This window comes from Schistocerca nitens, chromosome 6 (assembly GCF_023898315.1).
Source record: "Schistocerca nitens isolate TAMUIC-IGC-003100 chromosome 6, iqSchNite1.1, whole genome shotgun sequence".
NCBI classification, from domain to species: Eukaryota; Metazoa; Arthropoda; class Insecta; order Orthoptera; family Acrididae; genus Schistocerca; species Schistocerca nitens.
In genome coordinates this window covers 589,627,260-589,649,746 of record NC_064619.1, presented here as the reverse complement: position 1 = coordinate 589,649,746, position 22,487 = coordinate 589,627,260, and the positions used below count along the sequence as shown (strand labels likewise).

The window sequence follows — 22,487 nt, the reverse complement described above, 5'->3', positions numbered from 1 at the left end:
ACTGACTGCTCCATATTAACAACATTCCATATCCTATGACCTAAGCTTCACTGTGTTTAAAGATTATCCTATACTTTTTTACATGAGCATATCTTTCTCTACATGAGTTCTTTCCTGTATACAATCATCTGCAACTTTTACAATGACCAACACTTCTACAAATAAAACTTTAACATTGTCAATTTCCTCACTTCTATTAAAAGACCTGTTAAGTTTGGCATTGCATAACATTACTCGAGATATTGAAAGTATTTGTACCAACAAAACAAGCAAAATCTTAATCTTCACTTGTCAGTATTATACACAATGATTTCTGGGATCAATTTAAAAAAATCAAATCAGTAGATGTCATCAGCCTCTTCCTAAACCATCCCCCCCCCCTCTCTCTCTCTCTCTCTCTCTCTCTCTCTCTCTCTCTCTCTCTCCCTCTCTGGGATAACACAGGATTTTTCCACCAAGAAACCATCTTGACATTTGCTTGTCTGACACAATCATGAAAATTCTAAGAAACCTAAAGATAGCAGGTCATCTCCTTAAGTGGCATCCACATACAAAAGCACTCTTGCTTTGCACAGAGGTTCAGCAGCTTTGCCATACTGCAATCCTTTATTTAGTGTACTAGCTTCTGAAAAATCTTAAACCCCACAGTATGACTAGTTATCACAGCTCTACTAAGATAAGTAACATGGCTGTTCACTTAATGTCTTTCTATTCTGTGCATGTCAGTTTTGCTGGAACCCGATTTTGATGTCTTATTTAATTCCTTTAATATCGTAAGGTTTAAATGATGGACATTTATATATATACAGTGTAGAGTTTTCTTGTTTGAGAAAACAAAAGTGTCATTAATGAATATCTTCATAGTCAGCTCCAAGAATTCACCCCAGGACACACAGATATTGAGCACCTTTGGTCAGAATTTAAAGATATTGTCCACCATGTGCTAGAGACATGTGGACCTAGCAAAAATTTAGGGGAGGGAAAGGATCAACCTCAGCTCAACAAATATATTAAGAAGTTGCTGAGAAAACAGAGAATTTTGCACAGTCGTTTTAAACGTAGTCGCTGCCCTGCTGACAAACAGAAATTATGCGAAATGAAAGCAGCTGTCTAAATTTCAATGAGAAATCCTTTTAACAAATTTGAAAGCAATATTTCATCTGCAGATTCTAAAAATAACCCCCAAAAAATTTGGTGGTATGTAAATCTACAAATGCAACAAATGATTCAATACCTTCTCTTGCAGACAGTACAGGCAATGTAACGGAAGATGATAAACAGAAGACCGAAATTCTAAACCTAGCTTTCAAAAACTCATTTACGGTAGAGGACTGCAGCACCATTCCCCCTTTCAATTACTGAACAAACACAAGGATGGCTGACATCGTGTTTAGTGTATCTGGAATTGTAAAACAGTTAAGATCCTTACACGCCAGGAAGGCATCTGGCCCAAACAGTATCCCCGTTCGATTTTATGTTGACTATGCCTCAGTGATACAGATAGCCATACCATAGGTGCAACCACAACAGAGGGGTACCTGTTGAGAGGCCAGACAAGCGTGTGGTACCTGAAGAGGGGCAGCAGCCTTTTCAGTAGTGGCAGGTGCAACAGTCTGGATCATTGACTGATCTGGCCTTGTAACACTAACCAAAACGGCCTTGCTGTGCTGGTACCGCAAACAACTGAAAGCAAGGGGAAAACACAGCCGTAATTTTTTCAGAGGGCATGCAGCTTTACTGTATGGTAAAATGATGGTGTCCTCTTGGGTAAAATATTCCGGAGGTAAAATAGTCCACCATTCGGATCTCCGGGCGGGGACTACAAGAGGATGTCGTTATCAGGAGACAGAAAACTGGCATTCTACAGGTCGGATTGTGGAATGTCAGATCCCTTATCTGGACAGGTAAGTTAGAAAATTTAAAAAGGGAAATAGATAGGTTAGTGGGAATTAGTGAAGTTCGGTGGCAGGAGGAACAAAACTTCTGGTCAGGTGAATACAGGGATATAAATACAATATCAAATAGGGGTAACGTTTAATAATGAATAGGAATGTGGTTAAGCTACTACAAACAACATAGTGAATGCATTATTATGGCCAAGATAGATACAAAGCCCACTCCTACCACAGTAGTACAAGTTTATATGCTAACAAGCTCCGCAGATGGCGAAGAGATTGATGACATGTATAATGAGATAAAATAAATTATTCAGATTGTGAAGGGAGACGAAAATTTAATAGTCATGGGTGACTGGAATTCGATAGTAAGAAGAGGAAGAGAAGGAAATGTAGTAGGTGAATATCGAATGGGGGTAAGGAATGAAAGAGAAAGCTGCCTGGTAGAATTTTACACAGAGCATGACTTAATCATAGCTAACACTTGGTTCAAGAATCATAAAAGAAGGTTGTATACGCGAAGATACTGAAAGGTTTCAGATATACTATATAATGGTGAGACAGAGATTGGTTTGAAATTGTAAGACATTTCCATGGGCAGATGTGGACTCTGACCACAATCTACTGGTTATGAACTGTAGATTAAAACTGAAGAAACTGCAAAAAGGTGAGAATTTAAGGAGATGGGACCTGTACAAAGTGACAGAACCAGAGATTGTAGAGAGTTTCAGGGAGTGCATTAGGGAATGATTGACACGAATGGGAGAAAGAAATAAAGTAGAAGAAGAATGGGGGGCTTTGAGAGATGAAATAGTGAAGGCAGCAGAGGATCAAGTAGGTAAAAAGACAAGGGCTAATAGAAATCCTTGGGTAACAGAGGAGATACTGAATTTAATTGATGAAAGGAGAAAATACAAAACTGCAGTAAATGAAGCAGTCGAAAATGAATACAAACGTTTCAAAAATGAGATCCAGAGGAAGTGCAAAATGGCTAAGCAGGGATGGCTAGAGGATAAATGTAAGGATGTACAGGCGTATATCACTTGGGGTAAGATAGTTACTGCCTACAGGAAAATTAAGAAGACCTTTGGAGAAAAGAGAACCACTTGCATGAATATCAAGAGCTCAGATGGAAACCCAGTTCTAAGCAAAGAAGGGAAGGCAGAAAGGTGGAAGAAGTATATGAGAACAATATTACGGAAATAGAAGAGGATGTAGATGAAGATGAAATGGGAGACATGATATTGCGTGAAGAGTTTGACAGAGCACTGAAAGACCTAAGTCAAAACAAGGCCCCGAGAGAAGGCAACATTCCATTAGAACTACTGGTAGCCTCGGGAGAGCCAGCCCTGACAAAACTCTACCATCTGGTGTGCAATACGTATGAGACAGGCGAAATACCCTCAGACGTCAAGAAGAATATAATAATTCCAATCCCAAATAAAGCAGGTGTTGACAGATGTGAAAATTACCGAATTATCAGTTTAATAAGCCATGGCTGCAAAATACTAACACAAATTCTTTACAGACGAATAGAAAAACCGGTAGAAGCCGACCTCGGGGAAGATCAGTTTGGATTCCGTAGAAATGTAGGAACATGTAAGGCAATACTGACCCTATGACTTATCTTAGAAAATAGATTAAGGAAAGGCAAACCTACGTTTCTAGCATTTGTAAACTTAGAGAAAGCTTTTGACAATGTAGACTGGAATACCCTCTTTCAAATTCTGAAGGTGGCAGGAGTAAAACACAAGGGGCGAAAGGCTATTTACAATTTTTACGGAAACCAGATGGCAGTTATAAGAGTCGAGGGACATGAAAGAGAAGCAGTGGTTGGGAAGGGAGTGAGACAGGGGTGTAGCCTATCCCCGATGTTATTCAATCTGTATATTGAGCAAGCAGTAAAGGAAACTAAAGAAAAATTCGGCGTAGGTATTAAAATCCGTGAAGAAGAAATAAAAACTTTCAGGTTCGCTGATGACATTGTAATTCTGTCAGAGATAGCAAAGGACTTGGAAGAGTAGTTGAACGGAATGGACAGTGTCTTGAAAGGAGGATATAAGATGAACATCAACAAAAGCAAAATGAGGATAATGCAATGCAGTCGTATTATGTCGGTTGATACTAAGGGAATTAGATTAGGAAATGAGACGCTTAAAGTAGTAAATAAGTTTTGCTATTTGGGGAGCAAAATAACTGATGATGGTCGAAGTAGAGAGGATATAAAATGTAGACCGGCAATGGCAAGGAAAGCATTTCTGAAGAAGAGAAATTTGTTAATATTGAGTATAGATTTAACTGTCAGGAAGTCATTTCTGAAAGTATTTGTATGGAGTATAGCCACGTATGGAAGTGAAACATGGATGATAAATAGTTTGGACAAGAAGAGAATAGAAGCTTTCAAAATGTGGTGCTACAGAAGAATGCTGAAGATTAGATGGGTAGATCACATAACTAATGAGGAGGTATTGAATAGAGTTGGGGAGAAGAGGAATATGTGGCAAAACTTGACGAGAAGAAGGGATTGGTTGGTAGGACATATTCTGAGACATCAAGGGATCACCAATTTAGTATTGGAGGGCAGCTCGGAGGGTAAAAATCATAGAGAGAGACCAAGAGATGAACACACTAAACAGATTCAGAAGGATGTAGGTTGCAGTAGGTACTGGGAGATGATGAAGCTTGCACAGGATAGAGTAGCTTGGAGAGCTGCATCAAACCAGTCTCTGGACTGAAGACCACAACAACAATGCTACAAATATAGTGTCATTCTTATCCACAATCTATCAGAGATCAGTAGAGCAGTGGAAAGTTCCACGCTACTGAAAGAAGGCCCAGGTCATAGCAATCTATAAAAAGGGTGGAAAATTGGATGCACAGAACTACCAGCCAATTTCACTGACATCAATTTGTTGGAGAATCATGGAACATATTTTGTGTTCAGACATAATGATCTTTCTAGACTCTGAGAAGCTCATCTGCAGAAACCAGCACAGTTTTAGGAAACAGTGGTCATGCGAGACACAGCTGGCCCTCTTTGTGCATGATACACAACAGGCTCTACATACCGACTCCCAGGTTGTTGCCATATTCCTTGACTTTCGAAAGGCGTTCGACTCAGTTCCACACTGTCACTTGCTCCAAAACGTGCGCACTTACAGTCTATCCAATGACATATGTTGTTGGATTGAAAGTTTTCTAACAGACAGAGAGCAGTATGTCGTCCTGAATGGGGAGACTTCAACAGAAACAAGCGTAACATTAGGTGTGCCCAAGGGCAGTGTGATAGGTCCACTGCTTTTTATGATACATAAACAATCTTGTTAATGGTACTGACAGTGGCATTAGACTGTTTCCCGATGATGCTGTAGTCTACAGGAAAGTAGCATCACACTAAAGTTGTGAACAAATCAATGAGGATTTGCAGAAAATTAAATGTGTGGTGTAAGGACTGGCAGTTACCTCTCAATATTAGTAAGTGTAATCTGCATATAACAAAGCGAAAATCTCCATTAATGTACAAGTACAAAATAAATGCTCAGACTTCGTAAGCTGTAACATCCATCAAGTATCTGGGTGTGACTATTCGAAATGATCTCAAATGGAACGATCAAATTACACAAGTAACGAGTACAGCGGACTCTAGATTGCGGTTTATTGGTAGAATGGAGTCCTTCTACAAAGAAAATTGCTTACAATATTTTAGTTCATCCAGTCTTAGAGTATTGTTCATCTGTATGTGACCCTTACCAGTTGGGTCTATTCAAGAGATTGAGAAGGTGCAAAGAAGAGCGGCAAGGTGTGTGACTGGTACATTTAGCCATCGCGAGAGCATTACTAATCTCATAGAAAGTTTAAAGTGGGACACACTTGCAGACAGATGACGCGCTAAATGGAAAGGGCTGCTCGCTAAATTCCAAAATCCGATCTTCGCCGAGGATGTAGAGCATATATTACCACCAACTTTCAAATCTTGCCGTGATCACCATCCAAAGATATGGGAAATTAGAGCTCATACTGAGGTGTTTTTCCCTTGCACAATCCGCAAGTGGAGCAGTGGGGTGGGGTGAAGTGGGGTGTGGGGGGGAGGGGGGGGAATATGACTTTGGCAGGAATAGTGCCCTCTGCCACATACCACTTGGTGGTTAGTAGAATGTATATGTAGATGCAGATGTAGATATAAAGAATTAATAAAGCATGAGAGTGTATATGACAAATTAACACATTACAGAGAACAGTTTTCAACTACAGTGAGGAACTCTTGTGCAGTATCGGAGGGCACCACAAAAAGTTTTCGTCTTAGATTTTTTAGACTTGGGTTTATCATTCAATTGTAGTTTACTTTCCCTGGATTCCTTATAAAAATGAAACCTGCTGAATAGTGCACACCTTTCAGTACAATGCTTAAGAAAATTTATGCAAGTTAAAATAGTTTTTCAGTCTAGTGATCACTGAATAAATGTTGCAGTTTCTTCTGAATGAGTCAGTATTTTCGACAATCTCCATGATGGAATATACACACGGGGATGGTAAAGTCAGAGCTCCAAAAAACTTTAACAATGGCCTACAAGAAGTTTGAAAACTGGCATTGCAGATCTGCCTGATTACCATTTCAGCATTACAGACGTGTCCGATTCCATCTGTCTGCTTTGGCCCATGTCGTCATCAAAATGGCGGAAATACACATACAAATTAAGATAAAAATGACACAATAATGTCTCACTCCAAAAATTAAATGAGACTTGTGTGACAGCCACAGAAAATTGGGGGTTTAGGGCTGGGACAAGCTAAATACACAACAATAAAAAAACAATGCATCTTCCCAAAACAAATAATACAAAAAAAATTAAATTATAGCATTCTATTACGTGAACAAAACCACAGGAATCTGCCATTTCACTTAACCTATGTAGCTCAACTGCAGCTACCAATATCAAAAAACCAACACCTACAAGCCAGAAATGGGGAAATGGACATTTCCCTTGACCTATATAGCTGTTGTCAACGTCCTGTTGTTGTCACAAATGTGACACCTAACATATTCAGCAATAAGACCAAACATCTGCAGAAACTGTATGACAGACATCATATCATCAATCATCTCAAAACATAATGATACACTCGTAAATGTCATATCCATCCCTAACAAATAAGCAATTAAAAAAATAGGCTTCTTTCCACACAACAAACACCAAACTAATCAGATCTAACAAAAAACTTTAACAACTCACCGAAAACAATTCCACAGCCCATGTTATTGTACCACCCACCTAAACTGAAAACTACATTAGCATGACAACCAAAACTCAAATGAACTCAACAGCATGTGTTAAACACAGAACGTCCATATCCACCACCAAAGGAGACCATCAAATACAATAACACTATATCTACAAACACAACCAACTCAAAAACTCCGGGCCATAGTGACATCACACACACCACTACCATTACGTCACGGGTCAAAGCAGACGGGTACAATCAGATGCTTTCATTGACCCAAATATTCTTTCGTGGTGCACAGTTACCCCAAAATATGAAACACAAGAAGAGTGAAAGCAAGTACAGTACACAAGCCTTTGAAATTCATTGTCAGGGGCAATGGAGTTTATTCTGGTAGTGAAGATAGCAGCATTCAGTTTCTGCTCTAGACATTGAATGTAATACTTCTAAGAAAGCCTTTCATCTACCCTCAGTCCTTAGAATGTAATTGCTGATTTCACCGACTTTTTGATTACTTTGGGGTAACAAAATTTCATTTATACAACAGTCACAAGCGAGAAACTGATTGCAGCGTGTTTGGTCACTCTTCTCTAACAATCAGTTGCTGATGATACTAAGTGCCCTATTAGCTAGAGCATATACATTACATTCCATGTCTTCGACAATGGCATAGACAGTGGCTGAATTTCAGTACACTGTTCACTGACATTCTTATCATGCTTGCTTTAATATATCTTCATAAAATTTATAAAGTTTATTATTTTTTTTTTTTAAATTATCCCCATACTGAAAAATGTTTAAATAAGATTCACATTTTCAATTTAATATATTGCGAGTTCCAACACTCATATTTTACATTCAGTGTTTATCATTTCATTAGTGATTAGGTATAAACATTTTTTTTGTTTTTTTATTGGCACATAGGTAATGTGAATACATTATTTCATTTGTAAGTCAACCGATTAGCTCTTTTCGCGTTAACATACACATGGTAATTTAAGTTGCAAAAACATAATTCTTGCAGACACACTACCTACTATACAATCTCAAGAATGGATGACGGTTATTAATAACAAGTGAGCCAAAGTCTCCCTGTGAATGTTGATACTTTGAAACTCTTGTCAAATCATACATGGAGTACTTTCAAAAATTTTTAATGCTAGAATTGATTGGTCACCAACATTACCACTGACAACAGCACTGATGCACACATCATCATACTGTACAATACTTTTTTTGTTTACTTAAAACTAGGTAAAATAATGAAGTCTCATACAAAATTAATATTTCAAAATGAAACGTAGAAACATATTCAAGAAGATATAAGACTGTCTTAAGGAATGAAATATAAAACAAATTCCACTGCGAATCTATCATTAGTTGCACAACATAGAAAAATGAACTGGAAAACAGTAATCTCACTGTGCATGCTCTGACTGTATAGTGGCTTTCAAAGTATAGGGACATATGTAAATGAGCTTACTGGAATCAATTTTGATGTGTAATGTCAAAATCACAAACGAAAATAAGTAAACTATGCGGAAATATATTAATATGAGAATGTTCTCAAAATTCCACACAATTGAATGGCCGGTCTACATAGGAACTGACATAAGCCTAAATAAAATTTATTTCAATTTTTTAAAAACTGACATTTTTTAGTCTAAAATGTCAGACGGAATTTCATATACGCACTGATCCAGCAAAACATTACAACACAACTTTCACAGAGGGAGAAGCATAACTATGTTACATTACTCGTTATGCAACGGGCTAGGGATACAGAAAGAGTCACACTGGTGACTCCACATATTAAGAAATGAGTAACTTCATTGATTAGAGGGACAAGCAAGGTACACTGTGATACCCACACGACATTTAATGACTAAAGTGGACACATTGAGGCCCATGGTTTTTCTTACAGCATTAAACTTACGGTGACATGTCCAGCTTATTGTTACTACAGTAGACAGATTAAGTTTCTATGATATCTTGGCATCACATTAATGTATACCACGAGTAGCTTCACGTCACTAAATGTTCTTCTACTTGATGGCATCTACAGAACACCACAAATGAATGAATCTTGAGCTACCATTAGTAGCCCCATCAAAAGTGGACAAATGAAAAACCGTTAGTACAGAAGGTGTTGACTGTGGAAGTCTCATCTAAACTTATGTTCAGTCATGACAGGTCTGTTACACAGTGCAAATGCGGTGGATCTGATGTTACATTTTTCACAAATAGACTTCGGGAAGAAAACTTAAAATGGGGCATTAGTGTTATTCACTATATCTAGTATTCAAAATGGTTAGATATGTACGGCAGCAATCTTCAATATTCAAAACAATCAGATATGAAGGGTAGCAACCTTCATTCATTCGCAAAGGCGTAAATCATCATATTCCCTGCCGTCAATTACAACTGACGAGGGGAGGCACGAGTTGAGAGAGACTAAGTTAAATATCAATAAATCGCCAATCACAAAAACAAAATTGGAGTGGTTTACGATACAATTACTGGTAGTTCACTGTAACTTTGGGCTAAATGAAATATTTTGTTATTACTGGGTCGCTGTTTCTACAACTTCACAGTGACTTGTCCGAAGGTTTCAAAAACCTCATTGTAATGGTATACCACAAGCAGAAGTTAAAATAATTTAACACATTTATTTTATCGCTATATTTATACGTCTATGATCAGTCAAACACCAATTTTTTAGATCGGATTTCAATGTTTTGTTTTTTTTGTTCCAAAATTTAACTTTAATACGATATGCCCTCAAAGCAATTATAAAACATCGGAGACAATTGAGCTGCGCCAAATTTGGAAGTTATATTCGCTGATTTACCCATTTAATACAGTTGAACGCTTCGTAGCAACATTTCGCAGCGCTGTTAACCCAGCCATGTCTTTTGAGTCTCGACTCACTAGAATTTAACAATCGACATATAAAATTCGGAACAGCTTCAGAGATATTGCAGACACACGCCAAGGATTTTCCTGTGAAACTTGCAGAGTGAAACGTCTCTCATCTCTGTATTGGGTACATCGGAATATCTTTGAACGAACGTGGTCTTTCGGCTTCCGCTAGCGTGTGAAGCTTGTGTGGCTGTGCATGTTGAATGTGTAGTGATCGGTTGTAATCAAAGTAGTAAGTGCGTTGTATTTTATATCGTTACACGTATTTGTATCAAAATGCCTCCAAAGTTTGATCCAAATGAAATTAAAGTTGGTAAGTGAATTAGAATTTATTGTTGCACTGCACATGCCTGTCGTTGATGAAATTATACTGATTTGGCACATTTATTTCAGTGTTCTTGAGGTGCGTTGGTGGAGAAGTGGGTGCTACCTCATCCCTTGCACCAAAAATTGGCCCCCTCGGTCTGGTAAGCTTCCTTTTTTTAAAAACTAATAATTTGCACACGTGTGTGCCATGTTGCGTTTTCTGTTGTAATTCCACCCATATGTAGAGCCTGTCGAAATAATGTTTGTCGATCTGCATGTATCTGAGTCCGTAGAGCATAAATAATTTAGTCGATTTATGTTTTTGCTCCGTGTAATTGTTAGTACATAATGACATAGATTTAAAACGACTCGTACTGTCGGCGAATGAAATCCTATCGTACACCCATTGGCCAGTTGTAAAATTTGCATTTTTGTCATAGTACCAGTCGGAAATACTAACAGGTACAGTGCATAGAAAGATTTATTTCTACATATAGTGATAAGCACAGCTGTGATTTCTTTTTGTATGTATTTTGCCACTCAGTAAAAGTGTTGATATGCCTGGTAAAACACCATTGAAAGATTAGCAGTTTCGGTTGGCAGGCATCTGCGTACGAGGCAGGACGAGGACTGATCTTATCTTTGTAGGACATGGGATCAGTGTGTCGCCAGTCCCTCCAGCTGTCATGCAAGTAGATTAATCCTGATGCCAGTGCTTCCTTGTTTCAAGCAGCTTCTCATTTTGATCCCCAAGACTGAGAATACCCTGTTAACGGACCTCCATACCTTAGGAAAAAAAAAATAATCTGTGGTACTATGAATTGAACCTATGCCCTTCCACAATGGAGGAAGCAGTACTTATAAGAGGCAGGCAAATTCATAGAAACATTAACCACTTTCCACAGAAAATATTAAATCTATAAAGAAGTCTTAAATTTGACAAGACGTGTTGGTAATCAAATAGGTCCTTCAAATGGAATTTACTCTCTTGAGTGCGTTGTTGAATGCATCCCTGTTATCCATGGTTCTGTTTACTAAAAACAAAGTAAATCACTTCTGTCTATGGCTTAGTTTAAAGCCAGCATCCACATGCCGGTACTGTGGTGTGTACAAACTAACAGCTACAATTATTTTATGAATAGCACTGCATGGGGCGGGTCATCATTATGCTTTCTGTGCCACAGTTGGCTGTAGACAGTCTGTAGACTTAACTCGCAGAAACAGATCATACATTGTGGCCTTCAATTTTGCACAAGGTCAGGACATAAATTTGCAAGCTTGAGTAAAATTGCTCAAATGTCAGTCTTGGGTGCGCACGCACAAGTTGATGCCCGTGTGGATTGGAAATGGCTGCAGATTTGACAACTTGGCTGTATTAAGCATATTGTTGATTGGCTGTATGGTTATTTGGTAACCCTTCTCTGTGCTTCCAACTAAAGAATAGCCTATTGCAATCTTGGAAGACAGGTTGCGGTAGAAAATGTGACCCTTTGCTAGTAGAAATTTATCATGGCATTAGAAATTTCTAGGTACGTAAAAGCATACATTATTAGCCCTTTCTACTCTAGACTCTGCAAACCACACTGAGGTGCATGGCAGAGGGTACGTGCCAATGTACCAGTTATACTTTATCGAGATAGCTTATGTCTGTCTTAAAGATTCTCCCAGTTCAGTATCTGTGACATTCTCCCATAGATTAGACAAACCTGTGACCATTTATACCACTTGCCTCTGTATATGTTCAGTATTTTGTTATTTCCATTTGGCACAGGTGTAACACATTTCGGCAATAATCTTGAACCAATTGTGCAAGGAATTTGTAAGTAATATCCTTTGTGGATTGCACTTGCCCAGTATTCTACCAATAAACCACAGTACCACCTACTTTACCCATGACTGAACCTATGTGATATTCCATTTCATATTCTGACAAAGTATTACACCCAGGTATTTGCATTAGTTGGCCAGTTCCAACAGTGACTGATATTATATTTATAGAGTATTAAGTTTTTTGTTTTGTAAAGTGCACATTTTTACATTTTTGAACATTTAAAGCAAGTTGCCAATCTTCCAATCTCTGCACTGCTTTGAAATCTACCCAAGATTTGATGGAAGAGTTATGCAACTTCTTTAAGAGTACTTAATGACAGATAACTGCATCATCTGCAAAAATACTGATTTTTACTATTAATATTGTCTGCAAGGTCATTAATATGATTCACAAACTGTAAGAGTCCCAAAACACGTGGGGCACACCCAAAATGACTTCTGGGGAAATTTTAAGTATATATCAAAAGGATAGGCTAATGGGAAATAGAGGTGGTGTATTTGTCACAGTAGACAAACTAGTCCATAGAGGTGGAAATTGAAGCTGCATGTGAGATTGATTGGGCAAGATTCAGTAACAGGGGTGTTCATAAAATAATTGAATCCTTTTATCACTCACTGGACTGATTTCTTGATGTAACTGAAAATTTTAGAATAAACCTCAGTTCACTTGTACATAAATTCCCCAATCATACTGTAATCATTCGTGAAGACTTTAACCATCCGACAATCAATATGGAAAATTAGTTTTGTTAGTGGTGGGCTTGATAAGGCATCGTTTGAAACTTTACTAAATGCCTCATCTGAAAACTACCTAGAATAGACAGGAATGCCACTCATGGTGGAAATATGTTGGATTTAATGGCACCAAATAGATCTGACCTTTTTAAGGATGTCCACATCGAAACCGATAGCAGTGGCCATGACGTTGTTGTGGCAACAGTGATTACCCAAGTACAAAGGACATCTCAGGCAACCAGAAAGATATATATCAGTAAACTAGATAAAAAATCAGTAGTGTCATACCTCAACAAGGAACTTGAAACTTTCAGCACAGTAGGGGAACTATGGCTCGGGAACCTTTATGGCTAATAGCCACTGCAAAGAAACAGATCACTGTGTAATAGGTGTAAAACAAAGCATAGGGCTGTAGAGGTGCTGAATGAAATGTTTGGCTGTCAAGATCAATTTGTGTCATCTTCAGTGACTACTGTAGCAGGATATTGTCAAGTGATTTCACAGAACCCAAAGAAATTTGGGTCACATGTAAAAGCCATTAGTGGTACCAAGGTTAGTGTGCACTGCCTTGTGAAGAAGACAAGAACTGAAATTGGGGGTAGCAAAGCAATAGCTGAAATGCTTAACTCAAATTTCAAATGTTCCTTTACAAAGGAAAACACAGGAGAATTGCCCCATTTTAGTCCTCGTACCACTGAAAAGATGAATAAGTATGTGTCAACAGCTGAAATCATTAAAATTGAACAAAGCTCCAAGGCCCAATGTAATCTGTCAGATTCTATACTGATGTTGCAGCTGAGTTAGTCCGTGTTCAAACTATAATGTTTGTAAATACATTGAACAAAAAACTGCCCTGTTCTTGAAAAAGACTCAGGTCACACTCATCTACAAGGAGGAGAGAAGTGATCCACAAAAGTGTTCAGTATCCATAACATTGATTTGTTGTAGAATCTTAGAACATATTCTGGGCTCATACATAAAGGTGTCTTGAACAGAATGACCTCGGTGCCAATCAGCGTTCATTCTGAAAACATGATCACATGAAATCAAACTCAGTTTTTTCACTTGACACTCGCATAACTTACCATAAGTTTTGGACTCAAAGAGGATCACATTTAGTGGGTGTTTGTATTAAGTAACTTCACATGAAATATTGGCGTAATAACCCAATCTAAAGCATATTGCTGTATTGTCACAATTTGGGAATGGAGGTAACAGCCCACTAAACAGTAGAAATACCCAACGGCACTATTTTGGTGAGGTCCTAACTTCATTTCTAATTTTTTCACATCCTTTAGAGACTTTGCATTACTGTATTAACCATTATCAATGTGTTAGTCATGTCAAAATGTTCTGTTCCGCCATTTTACTGTTAGGTGATAGTCATAATTTATAGATGCTGTATTGTCTTCCCCTTGTGACATGTTATTGAATGGTTTTTGCTTTGAAATGCATTTCAGGCACTTGCTTTCTTATGTATTACTGTTTGAATTCATAAATAAGATTTACTAAGTGAATACATGCTTTTTACAGTCACCTAAAAAGGTTGGTGATGACATTGCCAAAGCAACAGCTGACTGGAAAGGCTTGAAGATAACAGTGAAGTTAACTATACAGAACAGGCAGGCAGCAATTTCAGTCTGCCCATCTGCAGCTTCTCTTATTATAAAGGCTTTGAAGGAGCCCCCTCGAGACAGAAAGAAGCAGAAAAATAGTAAGTAGTCAATATTTGTAAGTTAATTTCTGTAAAATTTAGAAGTGGGGAAAATTTCAGTAGTTTGCTCTCTCCTGTCATTGAAACTGGAAGGAAAAGGTAGGCTGCGCACTGTTCTGCTTCCTGGTTATCCTTGAACAAGATGTTCCCCCTCACTGGTTACTGCATATTTTGTGATCAAATAGTACTGTATTGTTGAACTGAGAGGTACAAATTAAGTAATACAATTATTTGACCATGTAGTAACTTAAGTGCTGCTGTGGTTTTTTTTAATTACCTCTGTAGATTTTTGTACAAAGCTCAGAAATCATGTTAAATTTTGTAGCTGCAGTGTATGGAAAGATGGTAGCTTCCTGATCTGCACTAGCACTGTGGCAGTCTGTGTAAAGCACACTTTACCACTCTAAAATAGTTCAAGAAAATTACATATGTTGTACAAATGTACACTGTGTATGTAATTTAAATGTTATGTGCTAATCATTCATGGATAATCACAGAAAAATCTTCAGTATATGTATTGGCAGTTTTCTTTTACGTGTTCTCTGTATGGTACATGCTTTATCAGCCCAGCTTTGTCCCAAGGTGGTCTAGGTTATGTTTAAATGCCAGTGTTTGGCTGAGTCAATAATTGTGTTATGAGAATATCCATAATTCTTATGGTGTATATTTTAGTGTATGGGGTTTCTGTGTTTTGGTTGTCAGCAGTCTTGATATCAAGGATCATAGCAGATGGGTGGCATCAATGGATTAATATTTCTGGAGAAAACAGGTTTGTGATGTTCTTTAATCAGGTATATAAATGGCCTGTGATTAGTTGTAGGGCACTGTCACCCTCAGGTCTTAAACAGCCCTACCACGTGAATATTAACATCTCGGTGAATTTCTCTCTAGTTTATCCTGTTGAGAGTCCTGCTGTTAAGATGGTAGTTGCTGCCCAGGTAAAAGCTGTAGTTGTGCATCCTGTCTTCTGTTCCTTCCTTGATGACACTTTGATGTAATATAATTTTATCTGGCTCGCTCTCCTCAAACTGTAGATTTACCCTAATCAAAGTTGTCACATTTGTTTGATGAACTGACCATTTGCTTTCATAGCTGTTCAGCAGTTTCTTGGTCATACAAATAGCAAACTCTCTAACATTCATTGTTGTGGGAGGGGTAGGAGGAAAGTTGTTTTGTACAGTTTTATTAAAGCCGGCATAAGATTAGCAGCTCTTTGACTGTATGTATGACGTGTAGACATACATACTTTAATTGGAGAGCTGCAACGATTTCTGACAAGGACTTCTTGTATTCAGAAATTAAATACCTCGAACTCATGTTCTGGAAAAACAGAACGAAAATCATGACACAGAGCTAGTGCTTTCCAAAAAGACACATTGCTCAACAATTGGAGAATGATTCTTTCACTTTGTTTCCTCTCTCTAGTATTGTACATACAAAGATGGTTAGTTTTCTGTACAGGCAAGGCATAAGACCCAAAAAAAAGGCTATTCTGTGCCCAGTTCAGTGTTGGCTTTGGGGTCCCTAGAATTCAAACTGTCCTTGTGAATGCAGAAGCAAGTAGTATGTCATTCATGTAGTTCTGAATGAATGATTTGTCACATAGCCAGTTAACAATGGAGATTTGGAAAAACCTGTTATTACTGAGTAAAAACTTACAAAATCACATTCAGTGGAATACGTATCCTGTCCTCTCACCTAAGCATCCTTAGTACTGTCCATCATCTGAGCATACTGGGAGTATCATGAAAGAGGCCCTAGAGATCAATGCAGCAAGAATTTGGACATTGGCTATAGTGTAGTGGAAGCCAACACACTGTTCAAACACTACAGAGTTGATCAAACTGGTACAATAATGCCTCATCTTTTCAGAATTCAGTGCTGTCTTTGGCAGGCATTTGAGGCAGTCATTAAAAGCATGAGTCTTTACTCTAATTTTGTGTGACAACAAGGCTGAGAACATTAGATAGAACTATTTTGATTGTGCTTTAACAGTGTAGAATGCCTCATCTAGATAATTCATTTAATAGTGAAGTATAATTTCAGGGTATGCTTGTAATTCCTGGTTATTTGCTTGATTTGAGCATGTGAACTGATCTTTCAGTGAGTACCTTTGAGAAATTGAGCCCTTTATTTTCTAAATGGTACATTGTAAATGTGAAAGGAAGTGTTGGCTACAACTACAGGCTAGGGAAAATTATCCAGTATTTGTTGATCTCAGCCTTTATTAACAGATGTGCCCTTGGAATTTGGTTGGCTACTGAAATGTTGTTGTGAAACCACAGACAATAGTAACAGTGATAATCTCTGCAGTGCAGGCTGTTCTGGTGGTGCTGAATGGAGTTCATGTGCCCGTACTACGTAGGTGTAAGTAGTAAAGGTTATTGCCAGGCAGTCATGTTGAATGTGTTCTCTGTGCATTTGCAAACCACTAGGTCACCCTTGCTGACAGGAACTTGACGGAGGTTACAACCTTGACTGTCCTTGCATAAGTTGTTTGCCTTTGAGTTCCTGGCTGTAACAGCCTGGAACAGTCTTATAGTGTAGTTGACAGAATAAATATTGTCTTGTACTTCCTGTAATCTCCATTCTGGTCCTAATTTAGCAATTATTTTATATATGGTTGATCTGCTAGTAAATAGTGACATCCCTGTGTTCTTTCATTTACAGTAAAACACAGTGGAAATTTGTCATTTGATGAAATTGTAAATATTGCCAAACAAATGAGGGACAGATCCATGTCGAGAAAACTTGAAGGAACGGTGAAAGAAATCCTTGGGACTTGCCAGGTAAGTTTTTTAATGGCTGTTTCATATTATGATGCTTTGGAAGTCAAGTGTGTTATTATTGCTTTGTTTCTGTTACAGTCTGTGGGATGTACTGTTGAAGGGAAACCACCACATGATTTAATTGATCAGATAAATGCTGGTGAATTGGAAGTTCCAGATGATTGAAATGAGTAAGTATGCTGTTGAGATCAGAGTTCTGGAAAAGCACTAGTAGAAATATGTGCTAATGAAAAGATGTTTTTTGTTAATAAAATATCTTCTGTCACCGAAGTTTCTCGTGATTATACAGGGTGCACTTGTAGAAATTTACTACATTACTTAATCTAGGACAGTAGTTATACATCAGTATTGTTTGATGAAATTTCGAACAATAAATATCCTTTGGAAGAAAACAAGAATCCTTTTCCAGTCATTGGATAGACTGACAGCGTGATTTCTAAGCATATTTTGAGAGATACACTTGCAGTGTTAACACCTTAGCAGCCATAGTCATTCATTAAGTAGCATTGGCAAGTGTAATTGATGCAGTTAAGGTAGTTATTACAGATTTTCTGAAAAGTGAAGTTCCCTCTGTGGCTATTAGATTAGTGCGTATATACATTGTGGTACGCTTTAGTGAAGATAATAGAGCTTTTTGTCTTCATATTCAATTGTGCAACTTATTGGACATGGTCGCTGTTCCACGAATTAGATTTTTGTACAAATTATTTGGTACACTTACCATTTAAGCAGTGAAATCTTCGTAGTGTCTATTTTTGTATCAAGGCAAGGAGCACTAGGTTATGTGGCCAGAAGCTGAAAAGAAAAAGTGTGTGTGTGTGTGTGTGTGTGTGTGTGTGTGTGGTGATGATCAGTTCATTAACACCGTACATGAATGTCTTCACGATTGATTGTAACTGGTAGTAATATTTCAGTAGCCTGCCATTATCGACTCTCAAAAATTTATCACGAACAGAATCTTCTAAAAATCTTGGTGTGTAATTGTGGTGATTGTGTATTAAAGTTGAAGAGAACAAGTGAAAACAATCCAAAGTCCACTTCTTAATATTTTGCAGTAATTTAATTTGAAGTTTAAAGAAAAACAGAAGGTTAAGTGTGTGAGACATACAAAAACACTTTTTTTCCTAAAACAGTTCTCAAGGTTCTTTTTAACAGATCCTTCTTTTGAAATTAGTAGTGCGAGTTAGTCTTTGTTTATTAACAATGAAAGTGAAAGTACACATGTTCACAAAAATAGACAACCTTCCTAGAATGTATTATATATAATAACTGCTTGCCCCAGAAAAATGTAAGCAATATTTGTGGGATATTATTCAGTAATACCAATGAGAGGCAAGAAGTTAATATAAATTCTACATCAAATTACTCGTCAGTGTGGGTAATCTTGACTAGAGCTCTTGAGAAAAGAATTTCTTAAAGGATTGTAGGTCATCTTATTTTCTCATGGAGAGTGGAATTAAACTTTAATATGAAGGTTTTGGCCAGTCACTGCCTGCACTTTAACAACATAGGACTCCCAAGGACCAATTTATGTGGCACAATAACTGCAGTTACTTGCACAGTTTCAATTGGTCTTTGTTTTCTTTACCAAGAAATGAAGACCACAATTTGAACTTTTCTTGAACACTAACTTTGAAAAAGGCCTAGGTTTTGTGTGGCACCTTTTGATGCGCCCATTCCAATTTCTGGTTGTTTCAAAGTAAACTTCTTGATTTATTAAACCCAAAGCTTTGTCAAATTGCATGTAACTGTGCCCTTTATTAGCACTGTTCACTTTGATTCACATTGTTGTTTCTACGAATCATAGTATGGATGATGTGAATGACTTTTTTTACATTCTGGCTGGGTCAAGTGAAACAACATTGATGCAACTTTTTTCATCGGTTCCCATTTTGGGTATGTTCTCATCATATGTAAAAAATTACACTTCTCTGGAGGTGAGAACATGAACATCAAACGTGTAAAGACAGTTGTTGCTTGTAGTGCAGATCATTAGGGCTAATATTAAGCACTGCAAGATTTTCAGTGAAATCTCTGCATGTTTCCTTTGTCTAGTTTTAATTTTGTCTCCACATTTTTGTTGATAGAAGACTTCAGCCTTCTTCTTACATAATAGAACTTCTAGCTGCTTAATTTCTTTGCCTACTTCTGCACTGCACCTATCATTGTTTCCTTGCCAGAAGAGATGGCTTTTTTGCTTTGAATTCATCACATGCAGAGCAATTGTCTGATATGGGGCACCCACAGTTGTCTGATATGCGGTACCCAAAAGCAATATTATATTAAGTTGGATATATGTTCACAAAAAATTTATACAAATTGGGAAACTTTGGAAATGTCTGTACATTTTATGCAGTATTTTAATGATTAATTCTTTAGGCAAATATAGTTAAGATGCATCATAAAGGCTATAGTAGAAGATTACTAGCCTCTGGTTTCTGTAGTCTTCATTTCACAGGTAAAACTAAAATTAGTGAATAAAAGTGTGCATTCTGAATATTATTTCCAAGTAAATTAAATTGGATTCATGTTTTGAAGTTAGACACTGGACTCGCATTCGGGAGGACGACGGTTCAATCCCGCGTCCGACCATCCTGATTTAGGTTTTCCGTGATTTCCCTAAATCGCTCCAGGCAAATGCCGGGATGGTTCCTTTCAAAGGGCACGGCCGACTTCCTTCCCTGTCCTTCCCTAATCCGATGAGACCGATGACCTCGCTGTCTGGTCTCCTTCCCCAACACAACCAAATCATGTTTTGAAATTTTTGTGAAGCTCTGTTTCTCCATTTCCAGTCTTCACCAGGAACATGACTGTGTTCTTATGCATGTACTTGCATCATGAAGTCATATGTTTTGGTTTTTCCTTTGCTCCACGTTATTGAACTGATGTAACATTTTCATCACTTGATTCCATGCCAAAATGTAAATTGCTCCAGTACACATCAGTCAAATAAACTTCATTGAACAACAGTGCAGTTTGCTATCAATAAAAAATGTAAGGCAAACTGCCTATTGGCTTCTGTCTCGGGTTCTTCGGCCGACGTTCATCTAATGATTTTTCTGACGTTTCGCCAGCACGAGTGGCTGGCATTGTCAAAGCTTCACCCTCCATTTCACCACCGGCAATGGAGGGTGAAGCTTTGACAATGCCAGCCACTCGTGCTGGCGAAACGTCAGAAAAATCATTAGATGAACGTCGGCCGAAGAACCCGAGACAGAAGCCAATAGGCAGTTTGTCAACAAGTGGCCACGAAAGCCTCAACAATTTTGAAAAAATGTAAGCCCAAACAATGCATTGGTTGCCACAAATTTAAAAAAACCCAAGCAAACCCACATTTAAAATAAATTTTCCTGAAGTAGTAAAAAATTACTCTCATTAAAATAAATGTGGTCTTTTTTTTCATACAGATGCATTTTTGTCCTGGAAACTTTTCTCTATGTTGATTACTTATGGCCTACATACTGTTTTTTTCCATTTATCTGTTGGTATGTAGTAATATTTACATAGAATCCATTGGTACAAGAATTTCAAATTTCACCAAAGATGGACTTTGATTGTTTTTCCTGCTATACCTTTCAGTTAATTACCAAACATGAAAAAAGTGTTGTTACTTATGTAATTGTGGATGTGAAAATATGATTGGAAAATGGATCTGTTTTGAATAGTTATATTTTGTCTTGTTATATTTTAAGTTTACAGTTCATATATATTTTCCAGAGCTCTGTACTCAGCAGCTAACACAAGGTCGGGGTTGGCATCCCATCCTCCCACTTTGTCTCTTGATAGTTTGTGTTTATTTTTGTGCTGTACACCAATGTGAAAACATTAAAGTAATGGAGCTACATTTTCCTTCAGAAAGAAGTAATATGCTTACTGTTACAGTCTGTAGCAGCTGGTGACTGTTCAGACACTCAGACTTGAGTAGAGCAGTGAATAATTAGAAAACAGCTTCAAGATTTGTTCTTAGAGTGCATTCTCGTACTGCACACACTTGTTGGAAAAGCTGATAATTTGGAGCTTTCTTAGAAATGTTCTGGCATATTAAGAGAGACATAATGTGGGTACCAACTGCCATTGGGGAGACAACCCCAATAACAAATCACATTAACTTAACCTTTTAATAACTTGTCATGTACACCCATATATATATATTTATTTCTTCAGTACCATTGTATCTTTCATGTATTTTTCTTTCCTTTACAGGTCAGTGATGGAATAAAATTACATTTTCTGCTATAATTGCATTTTTCTTTCATTTGCCTGTCCTTTTAATTTTGTACCCATATTTGTTCCAAGCAAACTTTGATAAATTTTAAGTGCCAACCTACAGATTGGATAACGTGAATTTACTCTGTGTAAATTGTAATGAAAGTGGTGCATTGGACTGAATTACTAATGTAACATGTGGTGTAGATAACACAGAAAACTTGCCAGTTGGTATTAGAGAATATATCCTCTCTGCAAAGGGGAAATAGTACAAAACTGCTAAAGATCGTGCAAAAAAAGGTACCAAACACTGCATCAGACATACATCAGAATTTTTATTACCAACATATCCATTCACACATAGTAACTTCCCTCTTCGTGAAAGACCAAGATTGTGGACTTGTATTCTTATAAATAACAAATTAATTTCTTCACCAGTTATCTGGATTTGCGGATTTCCTAAATTGCTGAAAGAAGATGCTTTGAAGTTTTCTGGAAGGTCCCCGGCACTTTCATTCATTCCCTCTTTATATAAAATTTGATGGATGCTAAACTTTCCTGCTTCAAAATTAAATGTTATTCTTTGTCCTAATTGTTTTTTTAGTTTTCTGCAGTGTTCACAATTCTATTTATACTGGAATACTTCAGCCTGTAAAAGTTGTGGAGCCACAACATGCATAGACATTTTGGCTGTGTGAAATGAAAATTTGTGATGGTATCTTTCTGTTATGTTCAATTTTATTGTAACCAAGCAAGATGTAATCAAATGTGATAAAAATCCATTAGATTTCATACATATTGAGCAGGAAATACATACAAAGGTTAAAGTTCAGTTGGGGGGGAGGGGCACTAAATATAAACATTGGC

At 37.5% G+C, this 22,487-nt stretch overlaps 2 protein-coding genes across 2 annotated transcripts in view; one reads left to right on the top strand and one right to left on the bottom strand.

Annotated features, from left to right (window-relative positions):
- Positions 1 to 10,115, bottom strand: part of LOC126263632 (NADH dehydrogenase [ubiquinone] iron-sulfur protein 4, mitochondrial) — a 38,404-nt gene extending 28,289 nt beyond the window's left edge. Inside the window, exon 1 of the mRNA XM_049960725.1 lies at positions 9,970 to 10,115. Coding sequence (XP_049816682.1) covers positions 9,970 to 10,028 — 59 coding nt within the window. The 5' untranslated portion in view covers positions 10,029 to 10,115. The remainder of the gene's footprint in view (positions 1 to 9,969) is intronic.
- A 70-nt stretch (positions 10,116 to 10,185) lies between these two features.
- LOC126263633 (60S ribosomal protein L12) lies at positions 10,186 to 21,653 on the top strand. The gene is made up of 6 exons (XM_049960726.1): positions 10,186 to 10,353; positions 10,434 to 10,507; positions 14,445 to 14,625; positions 17,296 to 17,414; positions 17,493 to 17,584; positions 21,618 to 21,653. The coding sequence occupies exons 1-5, from the start codon at positions 10,317 to 10,319 to the stop codon at positions 17,577 to 17,579; spliced, it is 498 nt and encodes a 165-aa protein (XP_049816683.1). The 5' UTR covers positions 10,186 to 10,316; the 3' UTR covers positions 17,580 to 17,584; positions 21,618 to 21,653.
- The last annotated feature ends 834 nt before the right edge of the window (positions 21,654 to 22,487 follow it).